A 22204-nucleotide genomic window follows, 5' to 3' on the forward strand; every position below is an offset into this window, starting at 1 on the left:
GCGCGGGTTGGGAGGTGCGGCGTGGGGTGGGGAGAAGAAGGGTGGTGCGGCGCGGGGTGGAGGAGTGGGCAGAAGTGGGGCGATCAGCGGCAGCGGCGGCTGAAGAAGCCGCCGCGGCGGCGGACGGTGCAAAGGTGGTGGGAGGCGGCAGTGACGACCGGCGGCGACGGCGACCGAGGGAACAGTGGCGGCGGCGGCGACAACCAAGGGAACGGTGGTGGCTGGTGGCGGCAGCGGGGTGAAGTGGCGGCGGCGTTTGGAGGCGCGGCGGCGACGGGGGCAGCTAGGGTTCATGACCGTATTGCGATAGATACCATGCAGAAGGACAAATATGGTTCGTGCAATCGCAATGCATTAATCGGTGCACTAGGCACGTATATATAAGTACAGAGGGGGCCGCAACCTCGACTATACAGAGAAAACAGGAGATGAACTCAATACAAAATATACCCGTACACAATATACTCAACAGGACCAAACAAAACCATCTCTTCTTCCATCCATAAAAAAGAACATGACTTTTTCTCCAAACTTGCAGAACCGCGGCTGAAACCTCTCGAAACGCATACCGGATGCGGCTCGCCGCCAGACTGTCACCATTACTACTAGGCAAGTGTCGCCCTCTACAGCCGAAGCTGGCGCCGCGAAGGCTTCTTTAATCCCGTGAAGAAACACAAGAAGGGGCAAGAAGGGAGGAGGCAGCACGCAATCAGCCAGCGCTCGCACTCTACGCTTCTCAATTGACCCGATCGAGGAGTCGCCCAGGCCGAGCGAAGGGGCAGGCAGCCATGGCCACCGCCAGCCTGTCCAGCGTGGTGGTGGCGGTCGACGGCAGCGAGGAGAGCATGAAGGCGCTGCGCTGGGCGCTCGACAGCCTGCGCCTCCGCCCCGACGGCGCGCTCGTCGTGCTCCACGTCCAGCCGCCGCCCGGCATCGCCGCGGGGCTCAACCCCGGCCCCATCCCCTTCGGCGGCCCCAGTAAGCAGCCTCGCACTTCCCATCTCGCGCGCTTTCTACCTACCTCTTGTCCGCTATCCTGCTGACTGCTTCTTCGGTGGGTCGCGGCCGGCGTTACTCAGGTGTGGCGGAGGTGCCGGCGTTCACGCAGGCCATCGAGTCGCACCAGCGGCGGATCACGGATGCCATCCTGGAGCACGCGCTCAAGATTTGCTCCGATAAGAATGTAAGGGGACGATTAAACGAGGCGTCTCTGTGCCGATTGCTGAATTCTACCCTTCCCCCGGCCGCTCGTGCTTAATTCGTGCTTAAATTGGGTCGGATTCTTGGTCCGTTGAAGGTGGAGGTGAAGACGCAGGTGGTGGTGGGGGATCCCAAGGAGAAGATCTGCGAGGTGGCGGCCGAGCTCAAGGCCGATCTGCTCGTCATGGGGTGCCGTGCTTTTGGGCCTGTCAAGAGGTAACTGAAATACTAGCACCGTTTCCTGTGCTTTGGTTAGCTGAATTTCTAATTGTTCTGACGCTGGCTTGCTGCGTGTGACCAAATACGAACTGCAAAGTAAATTGTGGTTTCTGAATTCAGTTTTCTTGCCAGTACAACACCTGTGGTGAAATTCGTTTGTTCCAAAATCCAAATTCGACTGAAGATATCACTTGTGTTCACTGCAATGCTATAGTATTTGGGCAAAACTGGGTTATCAGAAAATTGTGCTATTGTATGAACATCATTTTGCGTATGAATCTGATACAGTGTAAAGCATATGTTACATCTACTCCCGCAGACATGAGACTGTATAGACAATTTCTCTTGATCGGTAACGCGTTTCTTTCACTTGTCTGTGCCTTGACATGCATTTTTCTTTCCATATATAGAACTGAATGCCGCAGATAGAACTGTTCAGTCTGTCTTAGTAGCTACTGCAACCAACTTGCATTGCTTCATGGAAATCTCTCACGGTTCTACTTTTACAGCCGAAATTGATAATGGGTCTGATGGCAAATTATTCAAATCCTACTTATCTGGAACTGCATCTTCACATTCTTTAGTGCAGCCATGTTAGTAGTACTGTAGTATCCTTCTAGATCGGTTCATCTAACGAACCTTTTTTTTTGCGGGGAGCTCATCTTGTAATCTACTACAGTATTGATGCATTTTGATCATGCAGTTTCTAGGACAATTGCCTGCCTGCTTGTCTAATAGGCATCACCTTTCGTGTATGAAAGACACAAGCTAAGCTGATTCCTTTGATTGAACAGGATGTTCTTGGGTAGTGTGAGCAACTACTGCATCAACAGCGTCGGCTGCCCCGTCGTCGTGATCAAGGGCACCTGACCCATCCTCCACCCAACAAACATTCGTTATTGCTTTCCACACCATGTTTTTTGAGGTTGCTACTGTGTTGTGTGTACTCCTGTGCAAAGCCACTGCATGCTTCCAATACTATGCATGGCTTATGTTATCATTCATGTTGTTTGTTAGTGCTTGGTTGGATGAGGCCGAAGAACTGCTCTGTACATTCTGTGCATGGAAATTGCCAAATTGGTTGTGGGATCCGTGGAAATAAATCTGCACAGCGTGCACGCTGTTTTGTAAATTGATCATTGCTGTATATTATCAGCTAAAACACGGTGCCATGGGGCACATGGTTTTGTACAAAAGATTGGTATGCAGGGCTTGCAAGTTGCAAGAATCCCTGGTTCCCTTGTCCGATCTGATCTGGTTTGGCCACTGCACGTGCATATGCATGTTTTTCCCCGTGGTTTAGAGGTTTATCTTGTTCCTCCCCAGTCCGTTCCGTCCCCACCCACCAGGCCACCGGTCTCCTTCGTTGCTTCCACTCGTTCTCCCCGTATCTTCCTCTTATCCGCGCCACCTGCATTCCTGCTTGAGATGGGGGCAGAGCTGCTGCTGCTGGGCGGCAAGGTGTCCGCCGGCGGCGCGGCAGGATCTGGCGCCGTCGCCGCGTCCTCGGCGGGAGCTGGACGCTGCGTGGCCGGCCGGCGGCGACTCGCGCCGGTGCAGCCGGCGGCGCTGCAATGGCAGCATAGTAGTATGTGACCCGCCGGTTTGGCAACAACTTTTTTAGCACAAGACAATTTAACAAATTGCAGATGCATTCATTCAATTAAAATGGAATAGATGTACTATCTCGTTGAAGCGATGTTCTTAGTGTTTTTAGTTCGCTGTATTTTCCGGTTAGCTATATTGTGCTTTGGTTTTCCAAACATAACAACAACTTTTTCATGCTAAATTTCAACAATATTTTGTAAACTAAGCTTAGTGCAACACAGTTCAACAATGATCTAAATGTAAAACCAGCACACCATACGCTCATATTATAGAGATACAATGTTGATTGAGGTGTATGTTTGACATGGCTTCTAATTCTTGACTATCATCGTTAGTCGTCTTCCATTTGGTAATTTACATTTTTAACACACAAATGAGCTAATTTATGTTTTAAGTTGCGTTTGGTATTATGTCGATTATAGACAACCTAAACCATAAAACGTCTATTCTACTACAACGCATACCATTTTTTTAATGTGCAAGAAAACTATTTGAAATTGTATAACACAGTTCAATATCCACGGACTATGTCGAGTCTAGAATAGATCTCTTAAAAATAGGCTTGTCACCTCACGTTGCAATTGCCCCGCGTCTTATTGAATTAGCAAATAAATCATACTTTCTTTGGTATTCAATAATTACTCATTCAATTTATAGCTAAAATCCTTTTTTTTCAGTCATCTAAAATTCATTTTTGGTACGTAATAGCATACACAATGAAATGGGTACATGACAGTGATCACGTATAAAAAATTGTGCTCACGGACAATCATCTAGTTTAGGGTAAACATATGTTTTTTCTACAAAATTACTTTTTTATGGGGACTCATATGTACAAGTATATGTTTCGAGTTCTTGTAAGACCTTGTGGCTTCTTTTAAATGAAACCGGAGCGATGTAACTCTTGTAACACCGTAATAAAGGGACATGGATCCTTTGATGTAGCTAACCATGCCTTTCCCTGTCTTTGGGTCGCTGACAAGTGGGCCCCATGCTTGGTGGGACCATGTGTCAGTGTCTCAATGGCAGGTTAGCCAACGTCAGGGGATCCTCATCCGTAATAAAGTGGGATGATTTGTTTAAATTTTTTTCGAAGAACCAGCTCTCTTTATAAAAAAAACATATGTACAAGGGTTTTTTCTTTCTTTGACGAGAAAGGATACAGGGGAAACTCTTGGGGGAAAAGCCGTGTGCACGTTGCAACGTGAGGTGATAAGAATATCCTTTTTATTTTTTGAGGGAAAGGTGATAAGAATATCCTGATGAAATTAGGTCACACTCGCACCCGCACCACCACCGATCAGAAGCCACCACGCCAACGCTGCGCCGCCGCCGAACTTTGGAGAGGAGACGCGGAGGACGGGAAGATGGGATTCGAGAAGGAGATCCTGAAAGCCGGCACCGGCCCCAAGCCCGTCAAGGGCCAGAAGGTCACCGTCCACTGCACCGGCTACGGTACGCCCCTTCCCTCCTCCTTCACCCCCCGAACCCCTCCTCTACTTCTTCTTTCTTTCCCCTGGATCCGTCGAGACGAACTTAGGGTTTAGCGCTCGATGCTTCCAGATCTACTAACCCTGGTGTCGATTAGGCGTTGGCTTTGACTAGATGTGAAATCTTGGTTCTGTAGCTGTCAGTCTAGATTCAGTTAGTGGTGCCAGTGTACCTTTACCCAGTTCTGGCTACCATTTCTAGTAGATTTTGTACTTCATGTTCTGTGCTGTTTAAGGGCTGGCTAACTTTTGTTTTCTTGCCATGTTGCTCATGCAGGGAAGGATGGTGATCTGTCTAAGAAGTTTTGGAGGTAAATCATGGCTAGTTTTCTTTGTTTTTCGTGATTCGCAGGCCATGGCTTTGCGCCAGCGCTGTGAACGTTGTGAACAAACGCAGCATTTATGTTTCCGTGTTTTGTGTCTAAAATCTTTCACCGGGAAGGATTGCGCTACTATGCCTTGCAAACCATAACTCTCGGATGCAACTTTGCAGAAAAAATTTCTCATTTTGGAAATTTATCTGATGGTGTTATGTTCGTTTTTCAGTACCAAGGACCCTGGGCAGCAGCCATTCTCTTTCAACATTGGTCTGGGTTCAGTGATCAAAGGTAATCTCCCTTAAAATTAGTTTGGATTGCTGTTGATGCGTCAAAACACAAGCTCAATGCTCTTTGATTTGTGTTGCGGACTTGAGACCAATGGAGTATCTACTGAAAATCATGATATAGCTGCAAACATGCACTGTTTGCATTATCTGTCTATGTTATTTACTTCGTACCCTCGTTATATTTTCTCTTGTTGAAGTTCTCCTATAAAGTCTTGATTCATGCTGCTAACATCATAAGACCACCAAGTCATGTTTTCACTATTTACTTATAAAGTAGAGCCTACATTTTGATGACTTGTCCAGTATAATGCCACACATGTAGATTGTGCAAGTGAACTTTCGGAATTAACGTAACAGTAACTACTTCCTTGCTTACAGGATGGGATGAGGGAGTTATGGGCATGCAATTGGGTGAAGTCGCCCGTCTTACGGTATGTTTCTTGGGACATGTGCAATCAGTTTGATGTGTTTGCATGCTTGCTTGTGTGTGGCAATTTCTTCATTGATTCATTTGGCACTTAATTACTAGTCAATTTCCATTGCATTGGATTTTTCAAATGCATCTTGCGATGGCAGAAGTGTGTCTAAAACAGCTGAATTTGGATTAATGAGCCTTTCCAGTGCCATATCATATGCATGCCTAAGAAATTGTTTGCCAAATGAATCAGGTGCAGTGCACCGCAGATTATGCCTATGGGTCTGATATTCTAGTGTTTGTGTTGCAGTGCACCCCAGACTACGCTTATGGAACTGGTGGCTTTCCAGCCTGGGGAATTCAACCAAACTCCGTGCTGATATTCGAGATCGAAGTTCTTAGCGCGAAGTGATTCATGATGGATCCATAGGGCACTGCCGCATCGCCATGCCTCTCGATTACCAAAATAATTGTAATGCCACATCATGTTAAGTGCCACATTATGGTGAATGCATCGAGTGAAACTTCGGAACCCTATTATCCTTACCTGATCCTGGTACTAGAGCGTGTTTGGTTCGCACCCTGGGCTCCTTGCCTGGAAAATTTCAGTGCCTGGCGTCGGCCTGGTGAGGTCACCTTTTCCCGCGCCTGCCCCCTGGCATCGATGCGTTTGGTTCATCCAGGCATGGTGCGGCAGGCTAGCCGTGCTGCAGTGCTTCTGTGTCATTTAGCGATTAAAAAAAATCTTAAGTAAGAGCCAGGCATGGTGCGGCACGGTCCAGGCGAAAGAAACAGGACGCCTGGGCCAGGCTAATCCCGCTGCCTGAGCTATGCATCTTTTTTTTAATTTTTTTATTCAACTTTACCAGGCTAATCACAGGCCTACGCCAGCCAGGCCAGGCATGCATTCTATCCCTCAGGACACGAACAGAACAAGTGCCAGACAGACTTCAGGGAGCGTCCAGGTCTGGGTGCCCTTGTCGCAAAATTTACGTTGAGGGGGTCAATTACCTGGGAGGTATCAAGAGATAGCGGTGGCGTGATCCTGGCCGAATCCTCCCTACGAGCCCAGCCAACAGTTTGTTCGCTCGTTCACATATTTTCCTCTCAATCATGTATAAGTTCGTCTAATTTGCTGTGAATTTTGTGGGTTTCTGAGTTCCAATGCCCAGAAAGATGCTAGAAGGGCCCGCCTAGATATCCCAACAAATTTCATTACTCACACAGAGAGTCACATTTTCCTGAAGTAAAAACAGAGTCTGGACGTGACCGTAACTGAAGCGCAGATGAAAAACCAGGATTACAAAGAGGATTTGGCAAGAGCAAGTAGATCAAAATTCATTAAAATTTTAATTTTAAGAATTGGCAGGGGCCGCACGAACGCGTACCCCCCTCTACCGTTCGCCCCCTCTACCACAAATTACGACGTCCACTCTCCCATTTAGGGAGATGGTAGACCAACGCACTCACCAAGTGCAATGTGAGCCATTGATCTAGGCCACGGCCCTTCTTGATCGGCCGTCGACCCCGTTCAGGTAAGTATGTTGCAACGTTGCACCTAGAGCTCCTTATATAGGCGGCTCCCCTTCTCCTCCTCCCCTCGCTCGGCGAGGTGGTACTAAACTAAACCAGAGCGTCGAGGTCCAGCCGTGGGTGAACGGTCGTGGGCCTCAGTCTGCCTGTGCGAAACCCTTCAAACGGGCTAGGCTGGGCTGGGCTGGGCTGGGCTGAAAGATATGAGTCCACAAGTGGATTGTCAGGCCTCGTGGGCTAAGGTGCGACAACGTGTCCTCCCCGACTCTGCTTTCCGTCGGCGTCCACGACCTAGCGGGCGGCGGTGGCGGCGGAGTCCACCGTTTCCTCCGGCGATTAGTTCGCCGGAGTCCACCATTTCCTCGCGTTCTGTCGGCTCTCCCCGGTAGAGCGGGAGTCTCCGAGGGCCCAAGGAGGCGCGGGGTGAGCTCGTATGGCGGAACCATCGGCGACAGGGGGAGGAAGTGGGGGTGCGAAGGAAGACAAGGAGAGGATGGCGGCGCAGTCTGGCCCTGTGGTCGAAGAGGAGAACCACCTGGGAGACGGTGGTAAGAAGGGGGCCACGGGGAGTGGAGGTGGAAGCCAGGGGCGGGAGGGAGCAGAGGGGGAGTACCATGCTTGGGGACCTCCCGCAAGTCTTGAGGATAGATTTGAAGGTCTGCACCTGCGTGGAGAGGAGGAAGTTGAACTCGATTTCAATGCTGAATTTGAAGATCTAGTCAAGGACATTAGGTGGCTGGCGATATTCAGAGTTCATACAACTCGTCAGTTCAGCCATTCAGCTCTGTACAACGCGATGCGCACGGCATGGTCGTCGGCCCAACAAGCTATCTTCAAACCAAAGGGTCTCAACCTGTTCATTGCACAATTCAGTTATTTGGGGGATTGGAAGAGGGTGATGGACGGTGGCCCCTGGTTGTTTAGGAACGCGGCTGTTGTGATCCAGGAATATGACGGGTTTAGCAATGTTAATGACTACAAGCTGGATAAGATCCTAGTTTGGGCAAGAATTGAAGGGGTGCCGGAGGGTTTGATGCGGAAGAAAGAGCTAGCAGAGAAGGTAGCCCGCAAGGTGGGAGAACCGCCAATAACGGTGGTAGTGAATGAAGGCTTCATCAACACCTCTAAATTTCTTAGGGCCAGAGTGTTTCTTGATGTTCATGTGCCTCTGGTCAGGTTTGTGCCCATAACCTTGAAGGAGAGGAAAAAGTACCCAGTTTACTATGAAAAGCTTCCCGACTTTTGCTACTTTTGTGGCCTGATGGGGCACCAAGTGGAGGAGTGCGGGGATGGCGTTCACGATCCTACTGCTTGTGAATGGGGAGACTGGCTTCTGTGGAACTTTGAAAATACTTTGCCAAAACAGAATGGGGGGAGAGGAGGAGGCAGAGGTGGGGGAGATAGGGGAGGAAGTGTGTCAGGAGGGAGAGGAGGTTGGGGTCGAGGGAGCATGGCTCGTGGCAGCACCAAAAGTGATACAGATGAGGCCACTGAAATGGAGTATAGTACTCAAGATGTTAGATATGGTACTGACCCGGGACAGCGTGGAGCAAGGAAAAGGCTGGTTGGCCCGGATGGCATGGTCAATGCAAACGGGGCTGATGCAGTTCCTATTATGCCAGGCACTGTTGCTGGAAAAATTCTTCAGATTGAGGCAGCTCCAGCAGCGAATGACGCAAATGCAGGGACCCCTGGCAAGCAACCTATTGTAAAGAGGTGTAGGCAGGGAGATGATGGAGCTGATGGTGAAGTGGATCCTATAACTGAGGCGGCATCCCACGTGGATGGCCGCCAAACCCAATGAGAACCTTGTGCTGGAACTGTCGTGGGATTGGCGACCCCGCGACAGTTCGTGAGCTCCGGGAGCTCATACAGGAGTGTGCGCCGTCGGTGCTTTGTATTGTGGAAACACAGTCATCAAAACAGCGTGTGGAAGGCCTGACGGCGATGTTAGGTTTTGAAGGTGGTTTTGCGGTGGCTAGTAGCGGGAGGAGTGGAGGCTTGGGTGTTTTCTGGAGGCATGGTTTGGACTTTAGAGTCAAGAACTTCTCAAGGTATTATATTGATGCTTGGGTAGCCGAACCGGGAAAGGAAGATTGGAGGCTGACGTGTTTCTATGGAGAGGCCAACAGATCACTTAGGCAAAATACTTGGAACACTATGGCTAGACTGCGAGGTGAATCAACCCTTCCATGGTTATGTATCGGGGATTTCAATGAAATTTTGAGGAGAAGAACAATTGGGGCCGAACGAGCGGGACAGTGCTCAAATGGAGGGATTTAGAGAGGCGGTGGATGTATGCGGTCTGGCTGATATTGGCTATGTGGGGCTTGACTGGACATTCGAAAAGAAGGTTCATGGGGGACAATTCTATCGTGTACGCCTTGACAGGGCACTTGCATCGCCAGACTGGAGTGCCATGTTCCCCTTTGCAACTCTTCGTCATCTTCAAGCAGCAAAGTCGGATCACTCTCCGATTGTTTTAGGTAATGATCTTGATGATGCAAACAACCGCATTGCAATAAAAAAACCTTTCCGTTATGAGCGCATGTGGGAGACCCACGATGATTTTTTTCCTCTGATTGATTGCTTGTGGTCAGCAGAAAAAGGAGAGACACTTCAGGAGCTAAAATCAAAGTTGGAACAGCTTGCTGATTCCCTGGCAAGATGGGGATCCAAAACCTTTGGGTATGTTCGAGCTGAACTTAGAACTCTGAAGCGGCGGTTAGCTGAGCTGAGAGCTGATTCTTCGAGAAATGGACCATCACATGAGGAGATTAAAGTGCATGAAAGGATAGTGGAGCTGAACTTCCGGGAAGAAATCATGTGGAGGCAACGTTCCCGTATCCAATGGCTCGCTGAGGGTGACAGTAATACACAATTTTTTCACCAGAAAGCAACAATGAGAAAGAGGAGAAACCGTATATCTCAGCTAACAAGGGAAGATGGTACAGTTTGCTCTGATGAGGAGGAGATCAGAGGTATGGTAAGAGATTTTTATAAAAATTTATATGCTTCAGAGGGCACTGTAGGCATGGAGGAGGTGTTGTCACACATACCCAGAAAGGTGGATGAGGAGATGAATGATATGCTATGCGCTCCATACAAAGATTCGGAAGTCAAGGAAGCCCTTTTCCAAATGTTCCCAACCAAAGCACCGGGCCTTGATGGCTTCCCAGCGCATTTCTTTCAGAAAAATTGGGGTGTTTGTGGGGAGGAAGTAACCAAGGTAGTACTAAGAGTGCTTAATGGGGAAGAGTCTCCGGAGGTGGTTAACAGGACGTTTATCGTTATGATCCCTAAGGTATTGAATCCAACCACTTTATCATAGTTTCGACCGATTAGCCTGTGCAATGTGATTTTCAAAATCATATCAAAAGTTCAGTCCAATCGGTTGAAGAGGATTTTACCAGAGATTATTTCACATGAGCAATCAGCGTTCGTACCGGGGCGATTGATCACCGACAATATCATAGCAGCTTATGAGTGTTTACATTTTATGAAACGCTCAAGAAGTAAGAAGAATTCACACTGCGCGTTAAAACTGGACATGATGAAGGCGTATGATCGCGTTGAGTGGAGGTACTTAGAAGCAGTTTTGGAGAAGCTTGGTTTCAGACGCTCTTGGGTGATGAAAATCATGGCGTGCGTATCAACGGTTTCTTTCTCGGTGCTTGTTAATGGTAACAGAACAGAGGAGTTTATACCAACCCGAGGAATCAGGCAGGGAGATCCAATCTCCCCATATTTATTTCTTCTGGCAGCGGAGGGTCTATCTTGCTTATTAAGGTCGAGGAGTAGCAATGAGCATGTGAGGGGCGTGGTGATTGCCCCAACCGCCCCTCCGGTTAATCATCTTTTATTCGCTGATGATTGTCTTCTTATGTTTAAGGCTAATACCGAGGGAGCAATTGTTATGAGAGACACCATTCAACAATATTGTGATGCATCGGGACAACGAATCAACCTTTCAAAATCAAGCATTTTCTTTGGTAAGGGTTGTCCGGAAGAGACTAGGAATGTGGTGAAAGGCATCCTCGAGGTCACCAATGAATCTCTTTCTGAGAAATATTTAGGGCTGCCGACCGAGGTTGGCAAGTCAACGAACAGGGCCTTCAAGTACATTAAAGACAGATTATGGGGTAAGATTCAAGGGTGGATTGAAAAGTGCTTGGCGGCTGCTGGAAAGGAGGTGCTCATAAAGTCCGTTGCCCACGCCATAGCCACCTTCTCAATGTCATGTTTTCTGCTTCCAAGAGGGCTGTGTCAAAACATTGATACTATGATCAGAAAATTTTATTGGGGAAGCAAGGACGGAGAAAGAAAAGCTGCCTGGGTATCATGGGATGCCCTTACAATGCCTAAATACAGGGGTGGATTAGGCTTTCATGATACTCACTTGTTCAATCTTGCAATGGTAGCAAAACAGGCTTGGCGCCTCACTCAAGACACGAGTTCCTTGAGTGCCCGCCTATTGAAAGCAGTTTACTTTCCTTCTTGTGATGTACTTGATGCTGTTTTGGGGAATCATCCATCTAAAATTTGGCGAGCTATCATGGAAGGGAAGGAAGTTCTCAAGCAGGGACTTGTGAGGAGAATTGGTGACGGCAGGTCCACTAGTATATGGAATCATAACTGGATCCCGAGAGACCACATGCTGCGTATAGTACATCCTAGGTCTCCAAATCCGCCGGAGTTGGTGTCTGAGCTTATTAATGGAGTTGAGAGGTGCTGGAACCGGGCGACAGTCTTGCATCATCTGCAGCCCATTGATGCCTGTGAGATCCTAAATATTCCCCTGGCAACTATCCCTTCCGAGGATTGCTGGGCGTGGCAGTATGAACGAAATGGACATTTTTTCAGTAAGATCATGTTACCGCATGCTAAAGGAGACAAAACAGAGGAGAGAGGACTGGCTAAACGGGAATGGAAGGAACTCGGATTACCAATCAAACAAGAAATAGTGGTGTAGGCTTTGGGGTGCAAAAATTCCAGCCAAACTGAAAAACTTTGTGTGGAGGCTCTCCCATAACTCTATACCGACAGAGGGAGTCAGACATCACAGACACATGGCAGAAAATGATGTCTGCAAAATATGCAATGGTGCTGTGGATAGCTGGAAGCATGCGCTGATAGAATGTCATATGGCGAAGTGTGTTTGGGCCATGGTTGATGAGGAGCTAGTCCAGCATATGGTAACGATTACCACTGATGATGCTCGATTATGGCTAGTGGAGCTACAAGGTACATCGAACGAAGAACAATTCATCAAGGCAGTGGTCACGTTGTGGTCGATATGGTGGGTGCGCGGGAAGGCCATACATGAAGAGCAGTACCAATCACCCCATTCAACACTTTGCTTCATAAATAGATTTATTGAGGATCTGTCTTTTATCCCTCAAAAGAAGCATTCTGTGCAACAGGTTAGCTCAAGAGCCAATGTACATGCAAAGAAATGGCTACCTCCCAGGTACGGTTGGGCGAAGGTGAATGTTGATGCTGCAATTTCTCGAAATGCCGAGATGGGAGCTGTGGCTGCTGTTTGCCGTGACTACACTGGCCTTTTCCTGGGAGCATCAGCGTTGGTGGTGGACAACCTGCATCCGGAAACCCTGGAGGCGATGGCCAGCAATGAGGGCCTCTCGTTGGCCCTCGATCTCAACATACATAAAGTCCAGACAGACTGTGTGGCTACTGTCAATCACATCGGAGAGCCTTTTCTAGGCCCAAGTAAAGTTATCGTGGAGGAGATCAAGATGAAGCTTCAGATGTTTCCAGAATCTGAAGTCATCTACGAGAGACGTGATCATAATTTCGAAGCGTATATGCTTGCGAAAGCTGCTACTACTTTAGGCCCGGGACGCCATCTTTGGCTAACGGTAACCCCAAACATAATTTGTATTCCTATGACTGTTGAGTTTTAATATAGCAGCTTTCAGCCCTCAAAAAAAAAAAGGTGCGACAACGTTTTACTCCCTAAGAAAAAAGGCGTGCTTTGGTCTTTCCTTCTCCCCCTAAAAAAAAGTCTTTCCTTCTTCGATCCCTCCCCACTCCCACCGGCTCCGATGGACCCCGCACCGGCGCCACCGCCGCCGCTCGCGGCACAACTGGTCACCGGCGACGCGTCCTCGCCGGCGCTATCCCACCTCCTCCGGTCCCTCGCTGCCGCCCGCATCGTCGCCTTCGACGCTGAGTGGAAGCCACGCCGCCGTGCTCCTTCCGCCCCCAGCGACGACGCCTCGCCAGCTCCCCCTAATCCGACGCAGTTGCCAACTGTTACGGTTCTCCAGCTGGCCTGCCGGGGAGAAGACGGGGGCAATGAGGTGTTCGTCGTCGACCTCCTCGCCGTGCCGCTCGCCGACCTGTGGGCGCCGCTGAGGGAGCTGTTTGAGCGGCCCGGGGTGCTGAAGCTGGGGTTCCGGTTCAAGCAGGACCTCGCGTACCTCTCCGCCACCTTCACGGCCGCCCTCGGATGCGACTCTGGATTCAACAGGGTAGAGTGCCTGCCGTGCAAATTGTTTTACTGCTTTCTTGACAAGATTGTTCACGATGTTCCGGTAGAATGTCCCAGATCCCTTTCTCTTAGGCAGCATTGTTGTAAGTTGAATTGGTTGAAGCTTTGAAGACTTTGTCTGATGTTTAATTTAATCAGCTACCTGATCACTGCTGTCTCTCAGCTGGTTTTGGAACACGAATTATGCGTCAAAGTCTTGCCCAAGACAAATCTGCCCAGGATTATTACGAGCCAGATTGAAATATCTAAAGTTGCTCCTTGGTACGGGAGATTTCAAGAATCAGCCCTAGAACCCCGAATGGAGGGAGTAATTCGTTGTTCCAAAACCAGCTGAGAGGCAGCAGTAAGCATTAATTTTTTGTGAGTAACACCGCCAGTCATTCATCTTGCAAGGTGGAGCCTTTCTTGGATGTCACCAACGTTTATCACTACCTCAAGGGGCATGACATGCAAAAGAGACTTCCAAAGGAGACCAAGAGTTTGGCTTCAATATGCGAGGAACTGCTGAATGTCTCTTTATCCAAGGTTAGTCTACATAAGTTCGTTTCCTTCATGTCGAGGACTTGCATTTTTCCATGGTATGGTTGCGATAATCGCAAAGTTCAATTGCCATATGAAACCAACTGTTTGGCGAACATTTGCAGAATTGCAGGGCAGTAGAGATTGACACAACTATAAACCAGTGGGAATGTAGGTGTATAATAGCCTTGCCAAATCCAATTGGTTTTGCTTATTACTAACTTACTTGATTTAAAGCAGTATTCCTTACTATACAGATCAACATATCAGATTATAAATTCCTGTCTCCTTTGGTTTACTTGAAGCCTTGTTCATAAAGCAAATTGCTAGTACTATATTGTATGTTCATACGTGGTTAACCAACTTGTGGTATCCTCTCTTAGCACCTGTGACCAGACACATCACACGAGCAAACCTTGAGCAAGTCTGGCACAAAGGCTCATAACAAGTGTCATTGGGGTGTTGAGCTCAAGCCTGGTCCTTTCAATATGCAAGCTTGGTTGCTAACTTTCATTTTCCTCACATAGATGCATCTTAATGTGAGTTCTTTACCTGGGCTCACATGACCAGCATGCAAATTGATCTCGAGCTTGTGGTCCAGAGTTTAATATGGAACCAAATTGAGCTTCTTGGTCTTCCTGCCCAGCCCAAGCAGACAAATAAATCTTATTTATCTTCCTTGTTTTCTTCACTACCAAAAAAATACAATCCTCGCATTTATCTGTTACAGCAGCAGCGCCTTTTAGTCCCAAACAAGTTGGGGTAGGCTAAAGTTGAAACCCATAAGATCTTGAAACCAACACATTTATCTGTTAGCATTATTATTTTGGGACATTTACATTTCTACCCCTGACTCAAACCAACTACTCATATTTACCCCTAATTTTCAGACCTACTCAGTTTTGTCCCTATTTCATTGTGTGGTGTTATAGAAATACCCCCTGAGCAACATTTTTGTCAGGTCTTCTCTGCTTTCCATGCTTCGCAACGTTCCTCTGTAGCTGCCAGTGCTTTCTATTCTTTTGTAGCATCCCTGAAAATATTTATTCTCCCTGAAAACATAAACACCAAAATATAGGAACTGCCATCCATGGAGATGCTCGGGGATGCTACAAAAGAACTGAAAGAACTGGCAACTACAGAGGAATGTCGCAAAGGTTAGAAAGTAGAGAAGACCTGAAGGAAACATCGCTCAGGGGTATTTCTATAACACCACACAACGGAATAGGGGCAAAACTGAGCAGGTCTAAAAATTAGGGGTAAATGTGAGTAGTGGGTTTGAATTAGGGGCAGAAATGGAATTGTCCCTATTATTTAAGGGTTACCCAGTTGTTATCCTTATTTTTTGTACCAGGAACTCCAATGTAGCGATTGGTCATGCCGACCCTTGAGCGAAGGGCAAATACAATATGCTGCATCAGATGCCTACTACTTGCTATATATATTTGATTTGTTCCATCAGAAGGTCAGCATTGAAGGTACTTTTGTCATTCTTAACGCAACTGATTTGATCATGGGAATTTAGTGTTTTTTTCTTTGTATTTCTTGTATGCAAATATTATTTTCTCATGAAAGTTTCAAGTGCTTATCATTAATAAGAACTAAGAAGATTTAACCACTAACAATTTTTGTATTATTTATTACTACTGCAGAAAAATGTTCACCGACAGCTGAAGCTTCAGATGAACATTGCTCACAAAGGGCAAGTGAATGTTCATCGTCAGGAAATGACATTTACTTTGATGGGTATTCGACATCCATCATCACGAAGTACAGTGACAGGATTTTGTTGACAGAGTCAGATACAAAAGCCCGTTCCTCAAGACGAAAAGAAAAGCAAAAGCTGTCGAGTGATGCCAAGTGCAAAGAGAAGTTTGATTACAATACTGAATGGATGGGTCCCCCTCCATGGGATCCTTCTGTTGGTGGAGATGGATACCCAAAGTTTCTGTGTGATGTGATGGTAACAGTTTTCCTAATCTCACCATCTTCGACAAGAGTGGATTTTGTTTGTTTCTTAAAATAACATTGCATAAGATGAACATGAAGTATGACATATTTTACCACCTTATATGTTAGTCAAGTACCCAATTTGTTCTCTATTTGTAAAGGCTGCTAGATTTGATGTGAACAAAACTCAACAGATTGAGGGTCTAGCTAAGCACTTGAGATGTGTTGGACTAGATGCCGCCACTCCATCTTGTAGGAAACCTCAACCAAGGTCTTCCCCTATACTTTCTGCAACACTCCTAATGTAGTTTCTTATTAAGGGATCTTTTTTGTTAATTTATTTTTATTTTTTCTACTCAACTTTAGGGAATTATTAGATCAAATCTACAAGGAAGGAAGAATATTACTAACAAGAGATGCCAAGCTCATAAAGTATCAGTATTTGGCGACTAATCAAGTATACAGAGTGAAAAGCCTGCTCAAACATGATCAACTGGCTGAGGTATGTGCTTATTTTGATATTTTCCATCTTCAGTTTGATCTGTCTGCATGAACTTTTGAAAATTAGTGTAAATTGGCCTTTATGGATGAAAACATTTCTTTCCTTAGTATTTGCCCACTCCTTTTTAGATTTTGTGCACAAACAACATTTTAAAACCTCAACCACTAATATTCAAAAACTAGTCCAAGTGTTTGAAGTTGTTATTTGCGTATGATACTACTAGATTTGTCATAAAAATGCTTTTGTCTCACTCCGCCTATGTTGTCTCAACATAGCCGGTCCCAAGCCCGGGTAAAGGAGGAGGGTTGTGATAGGCTTGGCGAGCCAACGTAAAAACTCAGCCACTCTTATGGAGATGAAACCCAAAAGATTTTCGTTGGGGCGTAACCCTCTCAGCGACGCGCCACATCGGAACCCGGGTGTGGTGGAAAATGGGCAAGGGCCGGGCCGTCACCCCCCAAGTGGCGCGCCGTATCTTGATCCGGATACGGTGGCAAGTGAGCGAGGATCGAGTCGTCGCATCCTTAGTGGCGCGCTACATCGGCGCCCGGATGTAGTGGAAAATGAGCAAGGGTCTTCGCATTTGACTCGACGAGTGCGAAGGGTAAGGAAGCTAGCCGAGCCTAGGAGGATTCGCTTAGGTAGCTGGAACGTAGGGTCTCTGACAGGGAAGCTTTGGGAGCTAGTTGATGCAACAGTGAGGAGAGGTGTTGATATCCTTTGCGTCCAAGAAACCAAATGGAGAGGACAGAAGGCGAAGGAGGTGGAGGATACCGGCTTCAAGCTGTGGTACACGGGGACGGCTGCAAACAGAAATGGCGTAGGCATCTTGATCAACAAGAGCCTCAAGTATGGAGTGGTAGACGTCAGGAGACGTGGGGACCGGATTATCCTGGTCAAGCTGGTAGCTGAGGACTTGGTTCTCAATGTTATCAGCGCATATGCCCCGCAAGTAGGCCACAATGAGAACACCAAGAGGGAGTTCTGGGAAGGCTTGGAAGACATGGTTAGGAGTGTACCGATTGGTGAGAAGCTCTTCATAGGAGGAGACCTCAATGGCCACGTGGGTACATCTAACACAGGTTTTGAAGGGGCGCATGGGGGCTTTGGCTATGGCATCAGGAATCAAGAAGGAGAAGATGTCTTAAGCTTTGCTCTAGCCTACAACATGATTGTAGCTAACACCCTCTTTAGAAAGAGAGAATCACATCTGGTGACTTTTAGTAGTGGCCAACACTCTAGCCAGATTGATTTCATCCTCTCGAGAAGAGAAGATAGACGTGCGTGCCTAGACTGTAAGGTGATACCTGGGGAGAGTGTTGTACCCCAGCATAAGCTGGTGGTTGCTGACTTCCGCTTTCGGATTCGTGTCCAGCGGGATAAGCGTGCCAAGGTCGCTAGAACGAAGTGGTGGAAGCTCAAGGGGGAGGTAGCTTAGGTGTTCAAGGAGAGGGTATTTAAGGAGGGCCCTTGGGAGGAAGGAGGGGATGCGGACAATGTGTGGATGAAGATGGCGACTTGCATTCGTAAGGTGGCCTCGGAGGAGTTTGGAGTGTCCAGGGGAAGGAGAAGCGAAGATAAGGATACCTGGTGGTGGAATGATGATGTCCAGAAGGCGCTTAAAGAGAAGAAAGATTGCTTCAGACGCCTATACCTGGATAGGAGTGCAGACAACATAGAGAAGTACAAGATGGCGAAGAAGGCCGCAAAGCGAGCTGTTGGTGAAGCAAGGGGTCGGGCATATGAGGACCTCTACCAACGGTTAGGCACGAAGGAAGGTGAAAGGGACATCTATAAGATGGCTAAGATCCGGGAGAGGAAGACGAGGGATATTGGCCAAGTCAAATGCATCAAGGACGGAGCAGGCCAACTCTTGGTGAAGGACGAAGAGATTAAGATAGATGGCGGGAGTACTTCGACAAGCTGTTCAATGGGGAGAATGAGAGTTCTACCATTGAACTGAATGACTCCTTTGATGAGACCAGCATGCGTTTTGTGCGGCGCATCCAGGAGTCTGAGGTGAAGGAGGCTTTAAAAAGGATGAAAGGAGGCAAGGCGATGGGCCCTGATTGTATCCCCATTGAGGTGTGGAAAGGTCTCGGGGACATAGCGATAGTATGGCTAACCAAGCTTTTCAACCTCATTTTTCGGGCAAACAAGATGCCAGAAGAATGGAGACGGAGTATATTAGTACCAATCTTCAAGAACAAGGGAGATGTTCAGAGTTGTACTAATTACCGTGGAATTAAGCTGATGAGCCATACAATGAAGCTATGGGAGAGAGTCATTGAGCACCGCTTAAGAAGAATGACAAGCGTGACCAAAAATCAGTTTCGTTTCATGCCTGGGAGGTCGACCATGGAAGCCATTTTCTTGGTACGACAACTTATGGAGAGATATAGGGAGCATAAGAAGGACTTGCATATGGTGTTCATTGACTTGGAGAAGGCCTATGATAAGATACCGTGGAATGTCATGTGGTGGGCCTTGGAGAAACACAAAGTCCCAGCAAAGTACATTACCCTCATCAAGGACATGTACAATAATGTTGTGACAAGTGTTCGAACAAGTGATGTCGACACCGATGACTTCCCGATTAAGATAGGACTGCATCAGGGGTCAGCTTTGAGCCCTTATCTTTTTGCATTGGTGATGGATGAGGTCACAAGGGGTATACAAGGAGATATCCCATGGTGTATGCTCTTTGCGGATGATGTGGTGCTAGTTGACGATAGTCGGACGGGGGTAAATAGGAAGTTAGAGTTATGGAGACAAACCTTGGAATCGAAAGGGTTTAGGCTTAGTAGAACTAAAACCGAGTACATGATGTGCGGTTTCAGTACTACTAGCCGTGAGGAGGAGGTTAGCCTTGATGGCCAGGTGGTACCTCGGAAGGACACCTTTCGGTATTTGGGGTCAATGTTGCAGGAGGATGGGGGTATTGATGAAGATGTGAACCATCGAATCAAAGCCGGATGGATGAAGTGGCGCCAAGCTTCTGGCATTCTCTGTGACAAGAGAGTGCCACAAAAGCTAAAAGGCAAGTTCTACAGGACGGCGGTTCGACCCGCAATGTTGTATGGCGCGGAGTGTTGGCCGACTAAAAGGCGACATGTTCAACAGTTAGGTGTGGCGGAGATGCGTATGTTGAGATGGATGTGTGGCCACACGAGGAAGGATCGAGTCCGGAATGATGATATACGAGATAGAGTTGGGGTAGCACCAATTGAGGAGAAGCTTGTCCAACATCGTTTGAGATGGTTTGGGCATATTCAGCGCAGGCCTCCAGAAGCTCCAGTGCATAGCGGACGGCTAAAGCGTGCGGAGAATGTCAAGAGAGGGCGGGGTCGACCGATTTTGACATGGGAGGAGTCCGTTAAGAGAGACCTGAAGGATTGGAGTATCGACAAAGAGCTAGCTATGGACAGGGGTGCGTGGAAGCTTGCTATCCATGTGCCAGAGCCATGAGTTGGTTGCGAGATCTTATGGGTTTCACCTCTAGCCTACCCCAACTTGTTTGGGACTAAAGGCTTTGTTGTTGTTGTTGTTGTTGTTGTTGTTGTTGTATTTTTTATAATATTTACTAGCATGTAAATACAGAATTCCTATGAAAAGCAAATGCAAATACAGAAAGTAATGGTCAAAGCCACAAACGAGCATACTGGAGACCATGCCACGTCCAAAAAGACAAGTTAACAAAGGAACCGATGTAATATTGTAAGTGTTGACTTGAAAAATAATGTGGAAATAGACCAATGCTCGTGAAACATCTAGAAGCAATGACTTGAAGTAATAAAACCAAAGGTCACTGTTTACATGTGATACTCTAGCAGTTGTCACTTCTCTAGCAGTTGTCACTTTTGATTTAGTCATTTACTTGTATCTCTATCTACTACATACTTATAAAACCGAGGCAAAAACTCGCAAAAAAAAGAGAGGCAAAAGCTTTGCCTATTTCATTGATTAACAAGGAGTTCAATAAAAAGAATTAAAAAAACTGTGTTGCCCTCCTCCAACTCTGCAAACCGCCCTGACAGCCAGACCCCACCGCGGACGCACTCATCTGGCCTTACAACACCCCTGCAGCTGTTAGTGGACTCTGGTTGCACACTGCCACTTGAACACAAGTTCACTGAGCATCCCGCAGCTACATATCCAAGCAGTCCATGCTGAGAAGTCAGATGCGACAGTGATGGATTGACAAGAATGTATTGGCCTCTGCGCTGCCGCCCTTACCCACGGAGGCAGCGGAAAGGGGTAGGGATGGCAGGGTGAGGAGTGGACACACCCTTGGCCACTAGCTTTTCCAAGGAGGCGAGAGAGTGATAGGGGAGCCTGAGACAGAATCTTTTTCTAGTATTTATATTTGTGCATTGTGCAATAAGGAAAGGGCGGAAAGATATTCCAAAGTCCGCTGATTCGTCTGTTTAACTTGCTTGTTGCAGGTGATTGACACCTTCCAGTTAAAGATCTCTGAGGACCGATTAATGTCGAGATGTACAAAGTGCAACGGAAGTTTCATTCAGAAACCATTAACGCTCGAGGAAGCCATAGAAGCCTCCAAAGGTTTTCAGGTCATCCCCTCATGCCTTTTCAACCGAAATATGGAGTTCTGGAAGTGCACTGACTGCAACCAACTCTACTGGGAGGTACTAACTTTGTCCTATGTTCCAGTTTCCACCTCTGAAGTAGTACTTGCTAGTATCGGCGCTGCCTCCTGTATCCAACCACCTCTTTTACAATTTCCGCAGGGAACTCAGTACCACAACGCAGTTCAAAAATTCATGTCAGTCTGCAACATTAGTGAGTGAGCATTGCAGCATTTCATTCTCAAGACGCTCATGTTGTTTTGTATGTGAAATTCAACATGTAGTAGGAAACTGCTCTTTCAATAATGTCACCATCTATGCCTTCGGACAAATCCCAGTCGCAATTTTACTTTATGATGTACAGTCTACAGTATTTCATATGGTAGTACTCCCTCCGTCCGAAAAAGCTAAGCTTGTCCCTCAAATGGATGTATTTAGCACCAAGTTAGTGCTAGATACATCCATTTGAGGGACAAGCTTTTTCGGACAAGCTTTTTCGGACGGAGGGAGTAACACATATGCAAATCGTATGGTAGTAACACATATACATTGATTACCGACAACTGCCTCGTTTGCGTCGTTCTGCCTCGATGAAGTTTTATTGTTCTCACAGTGTTCCTCAGATATCTGCATTGATTCCGAAAAGACGGACCTTGTGCATGTTTTATTTGTTCACCAGCTTAGCTACAAAAGCATTCGACTGATTGTGATCGGTCAAGTGTGATGTAATCAGGTACAATGGAAGCATATTTAGAATTTTCCACTCAAAATACTACAACAAGAACAACAAAGCCTGTGCCGAACAAGTTGAGGTAGGCTAGAGTTGAAACCATAAGTTATCGAAATCAAGTCATGGTTCTTACACTAGGATAACTAACTTCCACGCACCCCTCTCCATGGTTAAATCTTAAGTGATATTCTAGTCCTTCAGATCTCTTTTTACGGACTTCTTTCATGTCAAGTTTGGTCCATCCCGACCTCTCTTGACATTATCAACACACCTACCCATCCGCTATGACGCTTCTGTAGGCCTGTGTTGTATATGCCCAAACCATGCT

The 22204-nt window shown here is 47.1% G+C and overlaps 3 protein-coding genes and 1 pseudogene across 3 annotated transcripts; 3 read left to right on the forward strand and 1 right to left on the reverse strand.

Moving 5' to 3' along the window:
* Positions 1–599: 599 nt before the first annotated feature.
* Positions 600–2667, forward strand: LOC119320415 (universal stress protein PHOS34-like). The gene is made up of 4 exons (XM_037594514.1): positions 600–978; positions 1080–1183; positions 1298–1416; positions 2214–2667. The coding sequence occupies exons 1-4, from the start codon at positions 789–791 to the stop codon at positions 2287–2289; spliced, it is 489 nt and encodes a 162-aa protein (XP_037450411.1). The 5' UTR covers positions 600–788; the 3' UTR covers positions 2290–2667.
* Positions 2668–2819: 152 nt separating this feature from the next.
* On the forward strand, positions 2820–6085 carry LOC119320414 (peptidyl-prolyl cis-trans isomerase FKBP12-like). The gene is made up of 6 exons (XM_037594513.1): positions 2820–3007; positions 4300–4482; positions 4795–4828; positions 5064–5125; positions 5503–5555; positions 5850–6085. Exons 1-6 carry the CDS (start codon positions 2848–2850, stop codon positions 5949–5951), a joined length of 594 nt encoding a protein of 197 aa, XP_037450410.1. The 5' UTR covers positions 2820–2847; the 3' UTR covers positions 5952–6085.
* Positions 6086–6905: 820 nt separating this feature from the next.
* On the reverse strand, positions 6906–7082 carry LOC119326862 (annotated as a pseudogene).
* A 5994-nt stretch (positions 7083–13076) lies between these two features.
* Positions 13077–21709, forward strand: LOC119320413 (exonuclease mut-7 homolog). The gene is made up of 8 exons (XM_037594512.1): positions 13077–13566; positions 13980–14111; positions 15460–15583; positions 15758–16068; positions 16250–16326; positions 16422–16557; positions 21003–21206; positions 21309–21709. Exons 1-8 carry the CDS (start codon positions 13138–13140, stop codon positions 21366–21368), a joined length of 1473 nt encoding a protein of 490 aa, XP_037450409.1. The 5' UTR covers positions 13077–13137; the 3' UTR covers positions 21369–21709.
* The last annotated feature ends 495 nt before the right edge of the window (positions 21710–22204 follow it).

The sequence above is a fragment of the Triticum dicoccoides genome, chromosome 6B (assembly GCF_002162155.2).
Source record: "Triticum dicoccoides isolate Atlit2015 ecotype Zavitan chromosome 6B, WEW_v2.0, whole genome shotgun sequence".
Classification (NCBI taxonomy): Eukaryota; Viridiplantae; Streptophyta; class Magnoliopsida; order Poales; family Poaceae; genus Triticum; species Triticum dicoccoides.

Excerpts from the sequence above, each read along its gene's own strand:
- LOC119320415 (XM_037594514.1), top strand. The coding sequence starts at position 789 with ATGGCCACCGCCAGCCTGTCCAGCGTGGTGGTGGCGGTCGACGGCAGC. Across the intron at positions 979-1,079 it reads CATCCCCTTCGGCGGCCCCA|GTGTGGCGGAGGTGCCGGCG; the intron begins GTAAGCAGCCTC and ends GGCGTTACTCAG. Across the intron at positions 1,184-1,297 it reads AGATTTGCTCCGATAAGAAT|GTGGAGGTGAAGACGCAGGT; the intron begins GTAAGGGGACGA and ends GGTCCGTTGAAG.
- LOC119320414 (XM_037594513.1), top strand. The coding sequence starts at position 2,848 with ATGGGGGCAGAGCTGCTGCTGCTGGGCGGCAAGGTGTCCGCCGGCGGC. Across the intron at positions 3,008-4,299 it reads GCTGCAATGGCAGCATAGTA|GTCACACTCGCACCCGCACC; the intron begins GTATGTGACCCG and ends TGATGAAATTAG. Across the intron at positions 4,483-4,794 it reads CGTCCACTGCACCGGCTACG|GGAAGGATGGTGATCTGTCT; the intron begins GTACGCCCCTTC and ends TTGCTCATGCAG.
- LOC119320413 (XM_037594512.1), top strand. The coding sequence starts at position 13,138 with ATGGACCCCGCACCGGCGCCACCGCCGCCGCTCGCGGCACAACTGGTC. Across the intron at positions 13,567-13,979 it reads GCGACTCTGGATTCAACAGG|GTGGAGCCTTTCTTGGATGT; the intron begins GTAGAGTGCCTG and ends TCATCTTGCAAG. Across the intron at positions 16,558-21,002 it reads AACATGATCAACTGGCTGAG|GTGATTGACACCTTCCAGTT; the intron begins GTATGTGCTTAT and ends TGCTTGTTGCAG.